Consider the following 22,903-nt stretch of genomic DNA (forward strand, 5'->3'; position numbering starts at 1 on the left):
ATATGTATATTTTGAGAGGTTTTTAATTCAGTCTCCGCGGCGGTATCAAATGAATAAAATTGAATTTTGATTTAAAATAGTGATATACAATATTGTCGAGCTCAATTTATATTTTTATGTACATATGTACATGCAAATGAACAACTGGCAATTGAAAAAGCATAAAAACATTGCTTCTTATAAATATTTGAACTCTTAAAGGTCCGTTTGTATTATCCAGTACAGCACGTAAACAGCTCGGCACAGCATTGCACGGAAAATACTATTTATATTCATACTATACAGCACCAGCCGTTTTCGGCACGTTCATACTTGTTTTGGACGAGTGCAAGGCAAAATCGGCTAACATATACTATGTACATTACAAAGCGCAACAATAAGGCTCAATATTGCTTGTGTTGTATCGACGAGTCAATATATATATTGTCACAATATGACATTTCCGAAAATATTCATATGCGCATGAAAGTACTTAGTTAGTACGCGTGCAATTGCCAATATGACGTCATGTGATGCGTGAATATTTCTCCAATAGCCAAAGAAAATCTTGATACATTTCGGTGACAAGCACTGCTGTATAATATGAATAAATCGTGTCGGCTACTGCTGCTTCGAATACGCCACATACACATTACGAAACATATGATTGTGACTGTTTAGAATGTATTAAAGAATATTTTTCGTAGTGCTTTTTACATGCAGTTGCCGACTTGAGCTGTACTAGTATAAACGAACATTTAATAATAAAACGATTCGATGAGAATAGAAAACGTACACAGATACGTGAGATGCTTTCAGAAATGTTTAGCGTTCATTGTTATATACAATTTTCAATTTTTTTATGCAATGTTTTCGTATTTTGTTATGGATGGCCAAAATTATTAGTAACGGACGGAGAGAGGCCAATTTTTTTTAAATATTTATGAATAAATACATTTGTATGAATAATTATTAATATGTAGATACAGACACGCAATCATATTCATGAATATGTATGTGTGCGAAAGTTTAAAAGGAAATTAATTTATGTACTTTGGTCATTATAAGTAATAACTTATGCATATAATAATAACATTTACTACAAATAAACAACGTAAATAAATTTATATAATTATGCTGAAATATTATCGAATGAGGATTTTATACTTTGTATTGAAAAAATCCTTATTGGCTCAACGCATTTATTACTTAAATTACACGTGAAGTAAATGCTATATTTACTGGCATAAATCAAACCAAAATTTTCATCATAGCTTTTACCCTTTTTTTGAATAAATAATTAAAGAAATGTGACTAGATACATTAATACATAGTATGCAATTTAAGCCAACATATCCAGTTTAAGTAAATTTTATATCTATTGCTTAAATTAAAATGTAATAAATGCAATTGGAACTGAAAAAGCATAGCACTCGTTCTACATAGAAGTTATATTTTTGGAGTTGAAACAATTTCTATCATATTATAGATTCGTGTGATATGAAGTTTCAATGACACGAACAAGCATTGGAATGTTTACATTGAATTACATAAACGTCAACCACAAAAAAAAAACAACGTACATATTATTAACTATCATAATTATATATGTAATATACTATTCACAGCAGAGTTTAGTCATTTGAGAAACACATTATTATTTTAAAAAGATTTCACACGACTGTTGGGGAGAGGCTGTCCATGTCTTTGGGTATCACGCACTTCAGCCAGGGGAACTGAAACAAACAGAGCACGATGTTAATTTAAAATGAACACAGCGAAAGCTTTCGTTTAATTAAAATAATGAAACGCAAAAAAGATGGAAAACAAGCGAAAGCTAAACGCTGAAAATGACAAAGATATTTTCTTGCTGAAACACGAAGTATAACATAATGAGTAATTAGTCTGAAAAAAGTCTCGTAATGGATGGCAACGATAACACCCAGATAAAAATCAGTATTCACCATTAGTTGTATTATATTTATTTATGCGTATTAACCTTTTAATTCGAATGTATCCATTAGTGAAAAATAGATTTTGTAATACACATTCTATGGCTATATGTATGTATGTACATATTTACCTATTGCTATTTGTCGTGGGTTTAACTATGTGAAGTATTTCATTCTATAATATATAATACATGACATTTCACTAAATACATATGTAATTTCCAAATCAAAATGATGTAGAAAATAACCGAGTTTTCACGTAAAAGTAATGTCATCGTATTTATCAAGAATAGTATTTATAAGTAAAATATAGACAAAGTCATATATATTTACATATGTACATGTTCATATATGTCGAATCGGTATTAAGCATGTTTATTTTTTAATTTAAAACTCATTTAAATACATTTCAAATAAAATTACATAAAAATAATGTCAAATGAAAATAGGATCAATAAATAAAAGTAAATATGACATTGAATCATATAAATATGAAACAATATGACAAAAATAAAATGGTAAATACATAAATGTAAAAATAGTAATAAACATAACAGATAAAAGAAGAGAACATTAACATTCTAAGGAAAAACGATGTCCTGTAAAGAGTCAATAAACTAACTATAAATCATATTAAAGATGTAAATAAAATGAAATGTTTTATATCTGTAATTACATACATATGTACATACGTATAATTCAAAAGAATTTTCAACGTGTTTCTATTATATTTATTTTATTTACCTATACAATTTTGCCACAGACTTTTTTTGCCAAGTCATAATCATGGTCATAATTATCCAATAATAGTCATAATTAATAATTATATAGGTATATAAAGACGCTAATATGCGTGTGTTTGTGTGTGTGTCCTAACGCTAGCCGAACATAATGAATGAATCGATAAAAAGCCTAAACTTTGTATAAATTCATTTCGTCGAGACATGCGGCGGTGTCAAACCAGTGATCTCAAAATAGCCTCATATACATATGTAGGTCTAAACTGAGCTTAACGGTCACTAACACCATGTCATATTGGGGTAACCTGCAAAGACACTGTGGCATATGCTTATTAAAATAAAATACAATATTAGAACAAACTTACGATCTCAAACTAAACAATCCCTCAACCAGATTGGAATATTTTAGATTTAACAAATCCAAGTCAATAGGAATCCGGTTGAGGGGCTTGATGTGCCTTGCAACAGGCGTCAAAACCATCAAATTGCTACGTGCCACAGGAGAAGAGTGTCAAACTGCGGCATCTAATGTACTTGAGTTGGCTGGGAACATTGAATTTCAAGAATTGAATTCTGCTAGAATTTGAGGATTGCTCACCAAACCAAGCATTAACTTTTCCCAGAAATGTTTCCCCAAACATAATCTACGATGTAACTCGAGGGAATTATATGTATGTATGTATCAATTGCGTATGGACAAAATAAATAAAAAAATATATAGTTTTAATTTTTTAATTATGTACAATAATTTGTCCTGAAGTGATGAGTATAATTTTTTATTTTTCTACTAACAGATATTTAAAAAGTCAAGGCACGGTTTTGTACTACCTTTCTAAATGACATCTTGTTTGTCTTCATAACTAAATCTTGTGAATGATTGGGCGAACAATCGATCGATTATGCAACATTCAAGGCCTCGTTATTTGTGTTCGCGAGCTCACTAATGATTTGTTCTAAGGGAATGATTTCGTGAGCCGAGTCCCTTGCCAAATTTTTACTAAATAAGTGTAAATATGTGTTATTTTAAAACATAAAAATGATGTTTGATAGACACCAATCAGAATATTCTTAGTGAAAATTCCATAAATGACCAAAGAGACAAGTAAATTAAAAAATGTTTTCTCTTCGACAAAACGCCTATACATCGCAATTCACCAGTACCACAAAAGGAACAGACGGCAAGTCCGTGCAAGCAAACGACGCGGGGGACCATACCATGAAAATCCACTACCGTTACCACTACCTCAGGTAGGGACGATTCCTATTTCTAAACTTCACTTATCTGAGTAATTGATCTGTTGATATTTTTAAATTTTAGGTAAAATATTTTAGGGGACTAGCTTAGCCCTTCTAGTCTCATGGCGGCACGCCACTTGTATGTACATATGTATACATATATGTACGTACTTACATAAGTGGGAAGATATGTAGTGAACGAATCTCTATAAGCATCGGCATTAATTTCACCTATCGAATCAGGGCTAACTAATTGCAATCGGACGAAATGAATTTATTGCGATTTATAAATAGGGCGATCCGATAACGACCGTTCAATCTCAATTTGGCGTCGAAGATATCGAGACGTCCGATATACCTGCCTAATGGCCGACGCGAAAAAATACTACACGGTATTTTTTTTAGGCGATCGGTACTACATAGATTGATAGACCTACGGCTGAGTCACGAGAAGATGACGGTGATTATAAAGATGGTTTAATGGCGGAAGTGGAAGCAGTGGCTCAGCGACATGATGAAAGTTCGCTCGCGCGCCGTATGAAGTTGTCCGACTAAATCCGTGGGTCAAAGTTTATTAATTTCGGTACGCCCCTTCCGTGTTAGGGGCCCTGGCTGGCCCTGTGTACCCTCGCTGGGGGCCTTCCCGGCCATCCCTGTCCCTCCAGGGGGACCGTTTAGGCATTCAAAGTGAAATTATACGGGACACAAAGGCTTACCCGCCATTCAACTTTCGCTAATATCCGCCTCAGGACCGTTCAGAATATTGCCCAGCCCATCAACGGTTGACGCTCTACTATTTTTAATATTAAAAAAATGGGTACAAACAACTTTGTTGACGAGCTTTTTACGGATGATTTCTCTTTTTTACTAGTTTCTACTTACTTCGCTTTTTAATAGGTTTTTCACGCAATTTAATAGGTGAGCATTCACGTAAAGATTTACAGTTGAACGTGATGAACGTCAATAGGGCGAAATCACACAGCGCGGTATGTGGGACTTTTTTTTTTAGATAGTTTTAAATATATATAAAAAAAATGTGGCATACCTGGCACGTATACCGCGACCGTCCGGCCAGCTTGCTGAAAAACCGGTACGCCCTGCCCGAGGGCGCCCCTTTAGGGCGGTTTCAGACTAGCGTATTTTTCTGCGCGTATATCGTCGTTTCGGCATACGCGCTTACACGCGCGCTTCAAAAAACCGGACTCGCGTACACGGGCTTATTCCAGCGTGTTCGCTCCAAACGGTAGTGGTGATTTAGTATCAACATGGATAATACGAGCTTATAAGCGCGTCTACGCTCGTACGAGTTGCGCGTATGGAAAACGACGCGCCTATACGCGCCTACATGCACTTCAAAAAACGAGATTATACGCGCGTATAAAACGCTAGTCTGAAACCGCCCTTAGACCTTTTTCGGTCAAATTGTATGGTTTTATTTATCCTTTCTTGACAGTGATCGATAACGGTTTTAAGAAATATAGGAGAACTTGTCGACGTACCACATACCGCATACCACGCTGTCATTTCGCCCTAAGGCCTAAGGGTGAAAACACATTAAGTGGTATGGGACGTGTCCTTAGCTTCTCGCTGTGTTCATGTAGAATGAATATGCTAGGGAGTTCGCACGTGTATACATATCCATATGCAACCGACAAGTTTCTCCTACATTTTTTCAAATATGGGATTCACCGTTATCGATCACTGTCAAGCTAGGATAAATACAAGGATAAAATATCACCGAAAACACTCCAGGGGGTGATTTAATAGCACGGAAAACACTCAGTGTGTTTTAGCCCTAACAGACAAATCCCAATGCTATAGGGGATCGACTGAATATGCAGAAAAGTATGCACATACACTGTTCGAGTCGGTCAGAATGCACGTGTACATGCAACATTTTGGACAAATATACTACTAAATTGACTAACTACTACTAAATAGACTATATAATACTAAATAGACTATATACTACTAAATAGAAATATACTACTAAATAGACTAATATCCAACAGTCATCAATCATCAATACGGTCGTATTGTAAAATATCACTTACTAAATTAAAACTTATTTTTAGTGAGGAGTAAAGGTGCAGACAAGTGATACGTGGCACGTGTTTTTTTTTTAGATAGTTTTTCACATGCAAACACTAGCACGCCTAATCTATACCGTCACGATCCTTGGTAAAAGTCATCCCTGTAGAATATTCGGTGATTTTATCCTTGTATTGACATATGTAGTTTTGACAGTGAACGATAATGTAGGAGAAACTTGTCAAAATAATTATATCGTGTGGATTAACAATGACATGAAGATACGCCTATCACAGCTGGAAGCCACGACCACATCCCAAGCTGTACGATTTAGCGTGTTCTTACCATAAAGGTAAGAACACGCTGAATCTCACATAGAGTTTTATACATGCAAAAAAAACCGCTGGCATGCTTAGTCTGTGGCATGGATATTTTTCTAAAACTCACCCCTTGGAGTGTTTTCGATGATATTTTATCCGTATTGAAATAGGTTTGACAATGATTGATAATGGTGATCCTCATATTTGAAGAAATGTAGGAGAAACTTGTCAAAATAATAATATCGTGCGAATTAATAATGACGATACGCTCATCACAGCTGGAAACCACTGTCACGTCCCGTACCGCACTTTTGAGTATATTCTTCCCATAAATTAACTTTATGTAACGATATGTTGCATCGACAAAAATACAACACTTGACAAGTGCGTCAGGCTAGTGACTGTAGCGTTAATGTGTCGACTGAATTAGGTTTGCACATATGTAAGTAATCAATTAACGCAACTGTTAGAAATTGAATTAAATTACAATCTCAAAACATAAATGTCATACTTACATAAGTTATCATAAGCCAATTGTTTCTTTTTATAGAATATGTACATTATATATGTAGGTACATAGTGTATATATGGAAATTTTAATAAACTGTGAATACTAAAAAAATAAAGTAAAAAAAAAACAGGATATGAAATACTTACATGTTTTAAAAGAGATTTATGTATATCTGATGGGTTCTTCCATACGTAAATGTAGAAGATGACCAGCCCTTGGCTGGCATTGAACATGTCAAAAGCTATCCAACTCCAATCTGAACCTCCCAAGATCCAAGAGATTATCTCCAATAGCCAACTCATACCCATCGCCATGGATAGCATGAAGCTCTTCTTAATTCTGAAACAAACAAAAAAAAATGTTATAGATGACACATCATTTAAAAGTCAACACACTTTACACCTACATATTACGTTGAATTAGCATAATTTAATCTAACATTACATTATTCAGACTTTACATACAATTATTCTAATTATGTCTGCCCAACACAGTTGGGTCCTATCTCACTTCCTACTACGATTTTTTGGATACGATTTGAGTATGCCTCCGCCCACATTTCATCAAATTGCTGTGTCATCGATTGTCATTTATTTTATTGTTTTTAATCTGTGTCTGTTATTTAAGTCATCCTTTTAAGTTAAGCGCTTCTCTGTCGATCGTTTCTCCCTATTTCAAGCATATTTTTATAGATAACTCTCAGAGTTCATACAGGAATTTCTATTCAAATTCAAAACCAGCAGAATAGACTTGTGGTTAGCATATAATGCTTTGAACTAAGTGGTTACGGGTTCAAATTCCACTGGTTTCTGTTGGCCAGGACCTTGGATTTGTGACTCCAGATCAATCGTTTCCTATCAGAGTTTGCCAAATTATCTAATTTTTACTGAAACGGTTCCAACAAAATGGCAACCTTAACCATTTTTTCAAAAAATCTCGAGTTTACAAACTCGAATTTCGCTGAATTGTATAAAATGCTGCAAATTTATAAATTTGACCATAAATGTCTCTGTGGGTGTTAATTGACATGTATTTACTTTGTATAATACTAATAATACTTGTATCAAATGTACAATGTTTCTGGCCAGGAAGGAACATTGGGGCTACATGTTAGGCCTTCCTAAAATAAATTAAAAATAAAATAAAAAGCACTTGTTGTTTTACCAGGCTTCGCTCAGTATTTGTAATATAAACAACTTAAACATGGCGAATCTAATAATAAATATTCATTTGTTTTTTTATTAAATTCATTTGAATCGAAAATAAAATATATTGAATCGTCGTCATAGAAAAAATTTTGTTTTCGAAGTTCCCAAACAAAAATACTTACATAATTACATACATATATGCATACAACGTCTCTTTCGAAATTATATAATAGATTTAAATAGAATTTCAAGTCAAATTTGAGTATAATTTTTAAAATAGACATTCATTTAATACCATAGACTTGCATATCTCTCTCTCACACAAACACAGTTTGCGAAGCGCTCTACATCACATAATCAAACGTTATTTGGAAATTAAACAGCGTTTGCTCGTATTATTATTTGAACACGGAACTGTCGGTTCGTTTGCACGCCAATTTTCATTCCCGGTGTTCAAAGTGAAAGAACTTAATCTGTGTTTGCGTAACTAGGGCTTCTAGGGATGTCATTACACGATTCCGCCATTCGAAAAGCTGTTACGTGTTCACAGGAGCCCGTTTCCATCCCGTTAACTAGCGGAACACTTTTGCCAAATTCGGCGGATCGATTTGCACGGTTCAAAAGGAGTAATTAAGACACAACATTAGGCGCACAATAACGACGCGTATCTACCTAGGTTCAAATTACGAACTATATAACTCTACGCATGTCTCTGGTTTAAATTAAACAAGGGAAGAGTGGATCTGTATACATTTTCCTATCTAATGTACATATATATATATATATATATATATATATATATATATATATATATATATATATATATATATATATATATATACATACGTATGTATGTATTACTCTTACGTAGGAATTTTCCATTGTGAACTTTGTAGTGTAGAATGGTCATTTGACCTTTCTTCTTTGCGGTGAGGTTTCGCAGTGGTGCTTTAATAGGTTGTGCCTGTGCATTATAAACGCGCAATTGAATTTGCAGGGATGCCATATAAACTTTGGTCAACCTATGTACATATATGTATATACATAACAATGTATATTACAGAGTATTTCGCGATTGAAGGTATAAATATGTTAAATGCTTACGTAGGCAGCGTAGAATTAAAGGATATTCGCATACAATATATGTATATAAATAGTATATAAAAACCTTGGAATTTATTATGAGACGTAAATAAATGTGGGAAAAATAAATTTGGTTCTTTTGTGAACAGTCTTTATAACACGAAAAGTATTTTTAAATATAATTGTTATCTTTAGACTTATGTAAATTTCGTATATATTTATATACGCTTAGAAACCGAGTGCGGGAGCGAAAATTTCTGTGACGTGCAAGAATTCAAAATTCTTCAGAATCGATGGATTATGAATTCAGAATCTGTAAGGAGTGGTTGAAAAGGGCGACGCATCTTCTGCAGGCCAAAGAATCAAAACCCAATGATCTCAGCACAAAAGCTCTAGAATACAAAAAGGTTTCCAATCTTCAAAAGCTCAGGATTATGAAAGCTTTCATAGTTATTATCAAAAGTTCTATATTATTTTTTATAAAAAATGTGTATGTTCCAAATTCTCTGAGAAAAAGATTCCGAAGAAATTTGCGTTGCGCACTTTCGACCTTTATAGAATAAATGGCCTTTGAACGACTCCAAATCTGAGATCCAGATTCTAGAATACTTTTAACCAGGGCGCTATAGAAAACGCGCAAAACTGACGAGTTATTAAAGTGATGCACGTTCCGAATGACAAATCCAAGCATCTTCAGGGCACTGGGACAAATGTCCGAGATATGTACATATGTCTCACAAATCTCCATTTATTCTTAAAAGATATTCCCAGGTCCTTCGCGAAAATTTTTCTAACCAGAAACTCATTTGCCAAATGATAATCAAATTCTGAAAAATCTAGAAAAAGTTACAGTATGGGATTTACTAACTATAAAATAAAAGTTGTCAGAAGATCATTAAATATGTAAGTGCGTTTAGATCCGCTTGCAGATAATAAAAATCGAAGCTGAGTTAATACCTTTTAAAAAATGTAAATCATCAACATACATATGTATGTATGTATTGTTACGTACGCCGTGGATTGAGCGAATTGTACTTAGACCAACGGATATCTGTTATCGGATTAACTAAATGCATGCACTTACTTCCAAAGATTATATCTGGACTCTAAGTGCATTTAGGCTAAACAATGACCGATATTAGTTATTTCTCAGAATCGGTACGGGGAGACCCAATATCGGGGAAATACATATCCGAATACGTGACTATACAAGAGGTATACAGATTAGGCGTCCTGAGAGATCTACCCTTTATAAGGCGGTACGTAGGCGATATCAGGTCATTCTGGACTTGCAGTGACAATACGTGTATCTCCTGAATCATCAATAAATGCTGTGAAACGACTGTTGGCCTTTTACTTGGATCCTCCACCCACCCTTACGCAACAGTATAATAAAAATAAATTATGCGAGCAGAAAGTCACGTAAGATGAAAGTTATTTAGGATATCATTACAGGTTGCTCCAAAGCGACACCTATGGTTTTAAAGTTGTACCTACATATACATACATATGTATATACATTTGTAGATTATAAATTTTAAATTATAATCAAATAGTGGTCACAAATAGTAAGTAGGTTGGTAGCCAATTTGGCGAGGAATCGTTTCAACAATGAAATAAAAAAATTGCAAACTCTGACAGGAAACGTTCACCTTGGAGTCGCAAATATGCAAATTTGACCAGCAGCACTGCAGAAATATTCAGAATAAATTCCTTTCAATCGAGGTCATACCAGGGCTCGAACCCGGGACCTCTCAGTGGTTAAAATGAACGCAACCACCAAGGTTTTACCACCACCATATATTATTTATTATTATTATTTATTAATAGTTTTGGACCATTGTGGCATTACAGGAAGAACCTAATGCGCCACAATGGCCTACATTTAACAAAGATAATACAAGTAAAAAAAAACAGAAAAATTAGAAAGCAGAATAAAAAAATAATAAAAAGTAACAAAAGGAAAATAATAATATAAATAAAATAGTACATAAAATGTACAAAGGAGAAAGAAAAAGTAAAATAAATCAACAAAATATGAATAAAAATAAAATCACAGCGAGGCCCAAATGGAAGAGAGTAGATTAAGATTGTATATTGTATTATTGTTATCAAAAGGTTTAAATTGACTGACTAATATGTACTAAATATGTATGTATGTATGTATCTACATACATATGAGACTGACGGAAAAAATACCAAAAAAATTTGCACATTGTATGTATGTAGAGTGGGAAGGATAGTTTCGATTTCACGATGAGTTTTGTGTTAGACAGAGGCGGCTCGTGACAAGTGATTACGTCACGACATACACGTAAGTTTCAAAGGAGTCACATAAACGCGGCGAGGGCGGCTACGTGACCAGCATACCGTCATGACTTGCCACCGACAATGAACGTCATTAGCGAAACTTTTGTCATGACACGACGGCGAAGGGATGGAATGAAGGGTGAGATGTGAGGATGAGAAACCATGTGGACAGGAGACAAGTGCCACCACAAGCAAAGTTTTCGAGGACGAACGCCCTTGACGTCACCACTGACATTAACCCCGGAATGACTTGCGTATCATTTTAGTAAGTTAAACGAGCCACTAAGAACCCCTCCGAGCTCAAAATCGTTGATCAAATCAATTGAAATTTTATTTTAGATATTATTTTATTTTTACATATGTATATATTTTAATACCAGGCAGGCCTACCAGGTAAACCCCAATGCGGCCTATAAACATCAATTAACCATCCAGATCAATTATAAACTACAATTAACAATTTATAGAGTTTTTTTACAGAGCATCATAGAGAATCTATCTATGGATAAATTTAACAAATTTCATTTTTTGCAGCATTTTTACAAATCGGCGAATTCGAAATGCTGAAAAACTCGAAATTTGCGAGAAATAAGAGAAATTTGAAAATCACATAAATTGGCACTCTGATTTCACATATCCAAGCACTGGCCAGCAGCACCAGACAGGGATTAAACTTGTGAAAATGGCACAACTTTTGATAACTAAAATTAAATAAAATAAAAAGTGTACACATATTTATACTTGTCATGTTAGTACTTAGTTCTATAACGCACTGTACACAGTACGTATGTACATATATTACGGAGTAAATATGTACGAAAAATGATTTATGTGACGATATGTACTTATGTGATTTATTTATGTACTTATGTGACAATATTAAATGCTGATGAAATTCTGCCTGACGTCGGTATTTCATTATTAAATCAAATATGATTTAATCTTAATTTAATTTATTTATTTTTAATTTATACCAGGAAGCCTAACAGGTAACGTCAATGCACCTTCCCGGCCAGAAACATAATAAATTTGATACAAGTATTATTAGTATAAAGTAAATAGCATCCACAGAGACCTACATATGGTCAAATTTGTAAATTTGCAGCATTTTTAAACAATCCACCAAAATTCAGTAAATACATATCGATGTAAGATCCACAGAGACATACATATATAGTCAAATTTATAAATTTGCAGCATTTAATACAATTCAGCGAAATTCGAGTTTGATGAAAAAAACTTGAGATTTTGCGAGAGAATGGGCAAGGTTGCCAATATATTGGAAGATTTTCAATGAAATTCAGATTAATTGGCAAACTCTAATAGGAAATGATAGACCTGGAGTCACATATCCAAGTTCTGGCCAGTAGAAACCAGTGGGATATGAAACCGTGGCCACTTTGTTCAAAGCATTGTATGCTCACCACTAGTCTAGTAGTAAAGGTTGTGTTAATACGATATTATAAAGTAATATCACTAAGTAAGTATGGTAAAATAAAATATGCATGATAAGCGAATAGCTTTTAGCTAGCTCGGTTTGAACTTAAGTGCGAAGAGGATCATAATTTGATCAAATAGCGTCTTTAGACGTGATATCAAAGTACGTTCAGTGATATTATAGGTATGTATATATTGGCATTAGAGGAATACCTGTGCACGCGATTCACCCTCAAGAAATGCAATGAATTCCCCGTAAAATCTTTATTGCATTCCTTATCTAACTCAATATTCATCGATGGCCTGCAAATGTCGAACATTTCAAACGATATTCGAATGGGAATTCGCAGTCGGAATGTTGAAAAAGGATGACAAAACGTACACGACGTATTACGAGATTGCATTGCATCTGAGCTGCAAATGTTCTATTTCCGTCGCAATCTGCGCTCGATTTGCACTCATCGTCACTCATTTTTTATTTTGTCATGTGTCATGTGAATTTTTGGACTATCTAGTCCTGGTGTCATCCGTGCAATTTTAGCACTGACGAAACAACTGGGCTTTTCGTGTATATTTTATGCACGTGACTGGTCCATTTTTTTATGAAAATATTAACAGATGAAGTTTTATGATCATGAGAAAATTTGATTTGTATTTAGTATTTATCTCTGATACATTTTCACGATTTTTAACAAATTGTGTCTTGAGTAGTCATTCTAAATATGTGTAAATTTATATCAATGTTTCGAATTCTATAATTACAGAATATTCGAATGACAACAATTTAAATTTATTTTATCTATTTATATTTATTTATTATACCGCAGTGGCAATACAATAGTGATTCACTCTGCCATTGTGGCCAAACATACGTATTAGTTATATTTATTTATTAACTAGCTGAACCCGGCATGCGTTGCAATGCCACAATAACGCATGCAATTCCCGTTCCCGTTCCCGTTATTACAGTAATGATAGTTTGTCGGAAAAACGTAACCACCGATTTGAACCCATTACCATTTTGTTCGAAACCATTATGTGATAACTACTAGTCTATGCTGCTGGTTTATTAAATGGTCAGTTTGATTCTATAAATGGTCAGTAACTTTAATGAAAAAAGGAGAATAGTGAATATGTATATAAATACATAAATATTTATGTTACAGTGAATGTATTCCTCAGTGAAATTACACTTTCACTACCAGAAGGATACTTTCCCCAACTCACGAAATTGAAAACATGCTGTCAACTTGGCTGCTAGATAAAAAACAGCACCAATTGGAAGAAAGGACTGAGGACTGTCTAATTTATAAAAAAACATGGCTTTCCACTCAGCAATCAAACGGTCCCCAAATGAAGTATTTGAACAAAGTGCAAAAGCATCATCAAATTTGCCTTCTGATGTAATTAAACATTTATACAGTGAAGAAGATTTCGAAAAACTTATGCTGGAGGTAGAAGAAGAAGACGGAACATTAAGAGAAGTATCAGAAGTAAATGTAAAGTATTACTGTCACTGCTAGTATGAAATAACTGTAACATATACATACATTTAAATGACAATGAACGGTATTTTTGACAAAAGTCAGTCTAGTCAAGTATATGTTACTTCCTGATCATTAATTAACTGACCGAATCAAACGGACCTAATGACCAAATATATATAATATATACCTTTTCGAATTTGAAATGAGTTGGTTAAAATCTTTCAACTGTAATTGATAATTTTCTTATTAAGAAGGTTTATTTATTTTATTTTGATTTCTTTTAAATCTTTTTGATATTTTATAATTACATTTATAGCAAGATTGTCATGTATCTTAAAAACCGGAAGTAGAACATTTTTCTTACTTAAATATGGGTTTGTCTGCGTTAGAGTTCAGAGGTTTATTGAAAACTCTTTCATAATTGTTGTTTGTTAGTTATTAAGAGAATTTTGTATTTGATATTATAATATTTTAATTTATGAAATATAATATATACATATGTATGTATGTATGTACATATGTAGATAAAATCGTGAGCTGAACACATCCGATTATTTTTTCATAACTAGATTTGTCTATTTGTACATAAACTTATTTAGCCGATTCCTAATATAAAATTTTCAAACGGTCGCTTTTATGATAATAGATCTCAATCATGAAACTTTGTAGCATAATATACTTAATTCCGTTTTATACATTACATAAATAGATTTTCAAATTTTAATATTCAGCCTTGAACCATTACTGAAGGATTTTCATCTCTTTCCAAAATAAAAGATATATAAAATACTATTAAGCTTAAATAAATACCAAAAATTAGTGTTCTTATAAATAAAAAGTAAAATGAAAATATGCAGCATACATATATTATTAGCTTAAGTACATATTTCATATTTTCATATTTAATTAGGCGCTATCGAAATTAGACTTAGACGGAATTAGACGGGAGATATACATAGCTAATTAGTTATAGCTATGTATATCTCCCGACAAGATTTAAATATAATTAATCTAAATTGACCGTGATGATTGGATATTAAATCTACATCGTTATTTTATTAACTGTTCCTTTCATTAATTCCCATTTCCATCACAAGGCAATGAATTTCACTGCGTAAAAAGAAACTGCTGCTATGGAATATGCTCTTTGAATATAAATATGTATTTTTAAGTATGTATACTAATTGAAAAACTAATAACTAATTTATATTTTCACAAGGTTTTTATTAGCTTCAATTTGCACAATGTTATGGAAAAACTTCCTAAAACTCTTCCGATCGCTTTGAAACTTTGCCATTTTGCGAGGTTTGGCCCCCGATAGAGATTTCAATTGTTTCTGCATCGATAGTAAAATGTAATCTTCATAAACATGTTCAAAAATCCAAAAAATTTGGAGACGGCGACAGCTAACTCTTTGCCAAGAGCTTTCCGCCCCCTCACTCGTTTTGTCAGATTTTAATTGTTTAAACTTCTATAAACTTTTTCAACACTATATCTTATAAAGTTTGCATTATAAGCTCTCGTTATTTCCCATATATATTTTTACTTTACTAATAGATAGTGAATAATGAATGAGCGTCCAATCCAAACTGCGATATTTTACGAATTTAAATTATACTGTTTTTAATTGTTTTTACTTCGATCGATCTGATATTTCGCATACATGTACCTTTGCCTGAAAATCAAACTGAACATTGCTATTTTGGATGTCCTGATGGAAAAAATCATAGTAACCCGTAGAAACGTTTGACAGGTCATTGGATGATTTGACAGAAAACTGTTTCTACAGTTTCCGATTGCTTTGATCAATTTAAATTTTCTTCAGCATATTTACCTGCTGCGTTGGCCCAGAAATAATTTTTATTATTAAAGTATTTTTAGTGTTAAGTTAAAAAACTGTAGTAAAAAAAAAGTTTTATACCATACTTTTACCTTTACCAATACCTATACTTTTAGATTATTCATAAATTATTTTCACAATACATCTAAGGTATATTCTAATAGCTACTGATCCAGTGTTAATTGTCTATTTTATAAATATTTCTTGTAAGTATTTATAGTATTATTTTATTTCAATGTATAATGCATAGGAGAAAAATGGCTTCAAAACCTATTTATGTACCTTCATAGAAGTATACATACATGTACATATGTATGTATGTTCGTTTATACGAATTTACTTCAAGAACGTACTTTCTTATGCACAATAGCTGTTTTACTATTGTGCAATGGAATAATAGTGCTTGTAGTGATTTTTTTCATTCGAAGTTTACGAGTTTGATTGTGGAGGGTTGTGAGCTTCGAAAGGAGGGTGGAAGGTGGGAGGGATAGGTGGTAAATTGCCTTTTCGTAATCTACATAACCGATTCGCGAGCAGATTAATCCGAATTCGGAATAAATAAATAATAGAGCGGCCGACAAACGGGGCCAAGTGGGGCGTGAAGTGTTGTCTGATATTTATTACGCTCCATTAGCCGTCGCGTCTACCCCCTTTGGCCCCACCGGTCGACACTAACGCCATCTACACAACCCCACACACCCCCCAGCGAACCCTCCCACCCACCCAGCCATATCTAACCGAGTCTCGTGCCCTTTTGGCCTCCTTCAATCAAAGCGACCGGAGTGTGCGGTGATTCGACCAATTTTATGGGATGTTACATTAATGCGAGGAGACAACGAATGTAACCGCCACACGTATCCGTACAATATATGTGACGAATATATTAAATGTAAATACAAATGTAACTTAAAAGCAATGTTTTAATGTTTTTAAAAAGGAAATAAAATTGTGCCATCACTTACCGATGTATTTAAAATCAATAAAAAAAAAACCACTCTTTTATACTAAAATTTAAGCGACTCATTATGCGTGTTAATTTGAGTTGACGTTAATGAGAGATTATTTTTTTAAATCAACTCTTAAACAGGATCTTTCAAACTAATAAGAAATAATAATCAATTGTGTTTGTGTTTTAAGTAAAATCACAACAATTAAAATTGAATACGCGTGAAATTTAACCGCTTCGAAAGAAACTTTCAAGTTCAACCCCATCTCTCTGACGAACGGAAGGATGTTAAAGTTTTACAATCGCGAGTTGCGAAATTCAAGTGAGAGATAAAAGCATTTAGAATCTTACACGCAAATACAGAAAATAACATTTGATAATTTAACTGAGCTCGAATGCGAAGGGACAAGGGTACGGCCTGGAAAACTTTGTTATTTAAGAATCAATTTTCGCGAGGGGGTATCGCTGAGACCCCATCAACGCGGATGATAAAACTCGGGCCTTTCTGACCCCATTATGATAATGGTCCATAAAAAACAATCCCCCGTTCAGGTCCTGATGAACGCACTGCCCCAAGTTTTCGTCTGATGGATAAATTCTCACCTAAGAATCTGCCGAGTGGTACAGGATGTTTCGAAACACGCTATTTTTACAAACCTCTTCTTCCTTCATTTATGCTGAGCTCGTCATAATGTCGAATTTGCATCACTGATATGTATTTTTCGGCTACGTTACATTGAATTTGATACTGCCAAAAAATAAAACACTCCCGAGTAATGTATTTAAGTGTATACAATTATTTTAGATTTAAGAATAGTTATTTTAAAGTTTTAATGAAATCAGACACTTTTTTCTGAAGCACTTTAAATTATACACGTTTCGTTCCGTTAGTTTATTTTTAGCGTAATTTTAAAGTTAAGCGTGAATTTCAGATAAGAAAAGTAATTTAAAATTGAATCGTTTACCCCTCGCTTGAGTGAAAGTTTTACGTTTTAAGTATAATATATATGTATATACTATATACATATGTACATGTATTGTATAAAATCAGTAAAGAGTTCTTTAATTTAAATTGACTACATTTTTCAAGTAGTTTGCCCATGGTTAAAGAGAAACTTAAAAAATATTATATTACATATAAATGTAAATATTTAACGTAACAAAAAGTGAAAAAGTATTTTTGAATCATTTTAAGGTGGTTATTTTAAACGGTTGCGGTAAAATTATCATTTACAAATTTAATTAAAGAAAATAAATAGCCTAGCAAAAGCCAGAGATTATCTTCAATGTTAAATTAAATTTGAGGTCTAAAAAATAAAGTAAAAGATGAGATTCCGGCGCGATATTTCATATGTATGTATATGTATAATACAGGTTTGAGGCAGCTTCGCGTAGCCAATCAGCGATCTGCACTCAGCGGCCAATAAACTGATCGACCAATCGGCGCCCAGTATGCTCACTATTTAACACGAGCGGATTGGTTTGTAGATCATTGGAAATTGACTGTTCGACCTGACATGAGCTCTCTACTACGTCTTGACATAGTAGAGAGCATAGTATGAACATCTTGGTCTTCGATAAGGGAAACTCCTTATCTCGTTCACTCAACAATATCATGAAATACGTATAAATATGACAATATATGAAACTAAAATCGACTTCAATCGGTTCAAGAATGAACTTTGCCACCACTAGGGACGGACAGTTTTTACTCTCTTTTTTTATTTTATTTTGTTTTCTTATATTTTTGCCCCTACAACGACGAGCAGTCGGTTTTCGACATCAATCAAAATGTGACGAGGGTTGTGAACAATAAAACAAAAAAACTTTTTATAGTTTTATACATACTATATATGTATGTATGTTCATTGAACATATATGGAGGTATAAATTCAGGATATACGGGGTGTTTATTTGTGGGCGAGTAAGAGGGCATGGACCCATACGAAACGTAATTGTCGGAAAATATTGGTAGGGCCGAGCGCTGGACCGGAACTAGACCACGACCCGGCTATTTACCACCCCACTTACCGTCCCCTTTCGATTTATAGAGACCGGACACTATTTTATTCTTATTGCGTTATATGCATTTTTTTTCTCGCGGATATACTCGTATTATATATAGGTATAATTTTATATAGGCATTCATAAATTTTCTGACAAATACAACCTATCGCTTGTTTTCTCCAACTTTTACCCACTCAAGCGATGACAGGCAATAAGGCTAGTATTAGACATGCATCATCGTTGGGCTGATATTAGTTCAACAATTAATTTCTTTTTTAAGATAATGTTATTATCATTGGATTACCGATATAAAGGAAAATATTACTAAGCAAGTATTTAAGTTTACGCGTGTGTATCGCGTGCAGAAAATCACATTGTAAATAATGTGAAATCAGATAAGATTGATGATTGTTTTTAGTACGTATTCGTGGAAAGGAAGTTGTATAAAAAACTATTATATGAACCTACGTATGTATGTATGTACGTATGTATGTACATATGTAGATAATAGATGAACCGCTATGCGTTTGCTCAAATTAATACTAATTTGACGCTTGATTAATGATATGAAAACACAAAATGGATCGAATTGTACTGTAAGAACGTTTCTAGAAATAGTATGCATAGATGATTAATGTTAGTAGGTATTTTATAAACATACTAAGATATAATATATGGTATAAACAGTATTTACATATGTATATAGTATCAATTTGTCTATAAACCGGTAGTCTTGAATTGAATTGAACTATTTTTATATTGTAAAAGGTTTAGTTAGTTTTTTGCCAACTTTTCTAGCTATTCCGAGAAAGTTCAACGGTTCATTTCAGGTTATTTGTATGTTAACTATGTACATTTATTTAAATAATAGCGTGTATTCTTTCAAATTCATCGTTCGTTAATATATAATATTTTTGTATATTAACGAACTGCTTGTCTATTATGTATATATGTATATCTATGGATGTATGCATGTAAATTCATATATGTAGATATAAAAGAAAATAGTAATTATAAAATTTAAATTGTACGTATTCCAAGTACGTTATTGGTTTTCAAAGTTGATTAAGTATGAAATACCCACAATATTTTGGTGGATACACTAGGTGAGTTATTTTTGAATCCCTGATAGGCGAGGAATTCAAAGAAGATGCATATTAAGATTATTTTTTATTAAAACTGTAGATGTAGATGTAAATATTTTTTTAAATTTAAAGTAAAATGAGTTTTTGATGTTTTATTGATGTTTATCTGGGAACTTTTTTATGGAAAGCAGGAACGTATCAACTTAATGAAAATAATGGCACACTATCTTTCATTATGTAGATAAATTGAAAAAAAATTGTATATAAAAATATCTTGGGTAAAACTTTATGTCACAAATAGACCCACCTCTCTATAAAACAATAACAAACAAATGTAGAGAAATTTGTCTCACTCAAAGTTCCTACACTATCTCTTAAAACTTCATGTGTGGAAATTGTCGGTTGTAAAACTACTGATAATCAATTTTCTGAATTTTCCAAGCGCATTACTTTTCCCGTCAATAAAACAACTACGACGGCTATAAAACTTTATCGTAGAGTTTTTTACTACTTCGTTTCTGTTTGCATGAAAAACTTTAGTGATATGTTTTTTTTTTTTTTTTATTTCCGATATTTTTCCCCTCTGAATAAATATTTGATTTGAAAATTATTTCAAAGCCGCTCAGTGCTAGCTACATCGGATTATACGTGCGATAACGCTTAATTTCCTTAAAGCGAGTCTTTATTGCGACGAAAGCCAAATAAAACGAAACGTTGAAATATAATATTTGAAACGACGCAATTTAAAATTATTTTCATTACGTCTTATTAGCGTGGTTATTACACTGGTACATAATATTTAATATGTAATTTGCGTAGACCGTATACATATGTACATATGTGCAACGCATACATGAGTGCTAATTCACACTATCACTTAATTACAAAGTAATGGCGATCGTAATGATGATTGCTAAAGTATAATATACTATAATTATCAAAGCAATACTGTGCAAGGTTAAGGAGTCATTTCGTTAATGTTCTTTATACCTGTCGTTCTTTATATCCGTCGAGAACTCTATTACAATTCGGACTATTAACCCCCAAGCACTATTAGACATTTCACACTCTTATTGCCTCTTATTTTTCACACATTCGATACTAACAAGTAAAAGATTATTTAAATCGAATTATGTATGTATGTAAGCAGCTGATTATGAATCAAGTTACTAGGATAGTATAATATATATAAAAACGGACGCGATGTATGTATGTTTGTGGGAATGTGGGTATGTATGTGGTGGATGCGTGGACAAGTATGAAGATTTCAAAAACACATTTTAAAATACCAGGAGTATACGTTATGCATATTGATGTGGCGTGACGACCGATCGTGTCGAGGAGACGCGGGGAGGCGGGGTAGCGAGGAAGTGGGGACTTGAGCATCTGACATGTGCTCCTGATATTGAGTACCTGAGTTTGAACGGATGACGTCAGCGTCAGATGCACCTAAGAATGCGCGGCATCGTACACACATACAAACATCCGAGAAGACACACATATTAATTAATTATTTGGACGTGGGGAAAGGCAAGCGTATAATGAGAGTACTCGACTTTTTACTATTAATACGAGCGCACGCCTATAAATTACCTTACATTATATATAACATAACTTTATTTTCATTCGTGTATCAATTCCTTTTCCGAAGCCATCCGTTGAAATCAACGGGCACAACACTAGTTATATATGTATTATATTCAAACTCGAAGGGTTTTAAAACTACAGTATGTATTAAGGATTCAATTGTGGGATATCTATCACTTAGTAAACTTTTAAAGTTTTTATTCAATCGTAGCATTTACTATAGACATTTTATACATTCGTAGAACAACAGTGTGTGTTATACATATGTACATATGTAGAGACGCGTTGCTTGACAAATGGCCTACAAAATCATCTGATTTAAAGCCGTTAGGCTTTTTTTTTTAGGGCTTTGTTTAAAAATCTATGCCAATAATCCACAGTCAATTCATGCTTTCCACGTCGTCATTAAAGCAGTTATTTTAAAAATGGAATTGTATCCTTTGCAAAAATGGTATAAAAATCTTTAAGATAATGTCTGTAAGAAGAACCAAGCCAGCATACTATGTAGATGATGTGCTATTAAACTCATATATATACATAAACGTATGTATATGTAACATTAAGTATATGTCTCCTCTATATAACTATTGTACAAATTGTAATTTTATTTAAAAATTAATTCTACACTTGATTGAAAGATTTTGTACATGTATTATATAGGTATTTAAAGTAGTTCAATTGCAATCAGCGTTTTACTGAAATAAAGAAATTCGGAGTTAAATGCTTTTGGACACTGAATTTTTTTTGTTCTGACTTCAGATTTAAATTTATTCTCTTTTCGGAACTCAAACCAAAAAATATCATTTATGAATAAGTTAAAAAGCAATGGCCAAAGATTAGAGCCTTGCAGAACACCAGAGAAGGTTGCACGGCCGCACTCCCTCTCTCCACCGAGCGTTTTAAAAAAACGGTACATTTTTTCATTATAAATTTGGAAAAAGCGTTAAATAAAAATAATAATTTATAATTGCGATCAAAATATATTTACGAAAATATTATTTTCAAAAATCTAAATGAAGTCCAAAGCACTAAAAATACAAAACCACGATAAATGCAATTGTATTATTACCATAGAAGTAGAATGCATAGAATCGCTCTCAGCCTCCAAAAATGTTGCTACAAAAACTCTGCGCGGCAGAGTTTGTTCATTGTTTGCTCATTGTTTGCTAAACTTTGTCTCTCCCTCTCTTGTGTCTCTTCTGAC

The 22,903-nt window shown here is 33.1% G+C and overlaps 1 protein-coding gene across 1 annotated transcript in view; it reads right to left on the bottom strand.

Annotated features, from left to right (window-relative positions):
• Positions 1-841: 841 nt before the first annotated feature.
• LOC143912931 (G-protein coupled receptor Mth2-like) overlaps positions 842-22,903 on the bottom strand; it is a 139,918-nt gene continuing 117,856 nt past the window's right edge. The window contains exons 8-9 of the mRNA XM_077432396.1: positions 6,916-7,108; positions 842-1,715 (exon numbers count right to left, since the gene is read on the bottom strand). Coding sequence (XP_077288522.1) covers positions 1,653-1,715; positions 6,916-7,108 — 256 coding nt within the window. The 3' untranslated portion in view covers positions 842-1,652. The remainder of the gene's footprint in view (positions 1,716-6,915; positions 7,109-22,903) is intronic.

This window comes from Arctopsyche grandis, chromosome 1, assembly GCF_051622035.1.
Source record: "Arctopsyche grandis isolate Sample6627 chromosome 1, ASM5162203v2, whole genome shotgun sequence".
Lineage (NCBI taxonomy): Eukaryota > Metazoa > Arthropoda > Insecta > Trichoptera > Hydropsychidae > Arctopsyche > Arctopsyche grandis.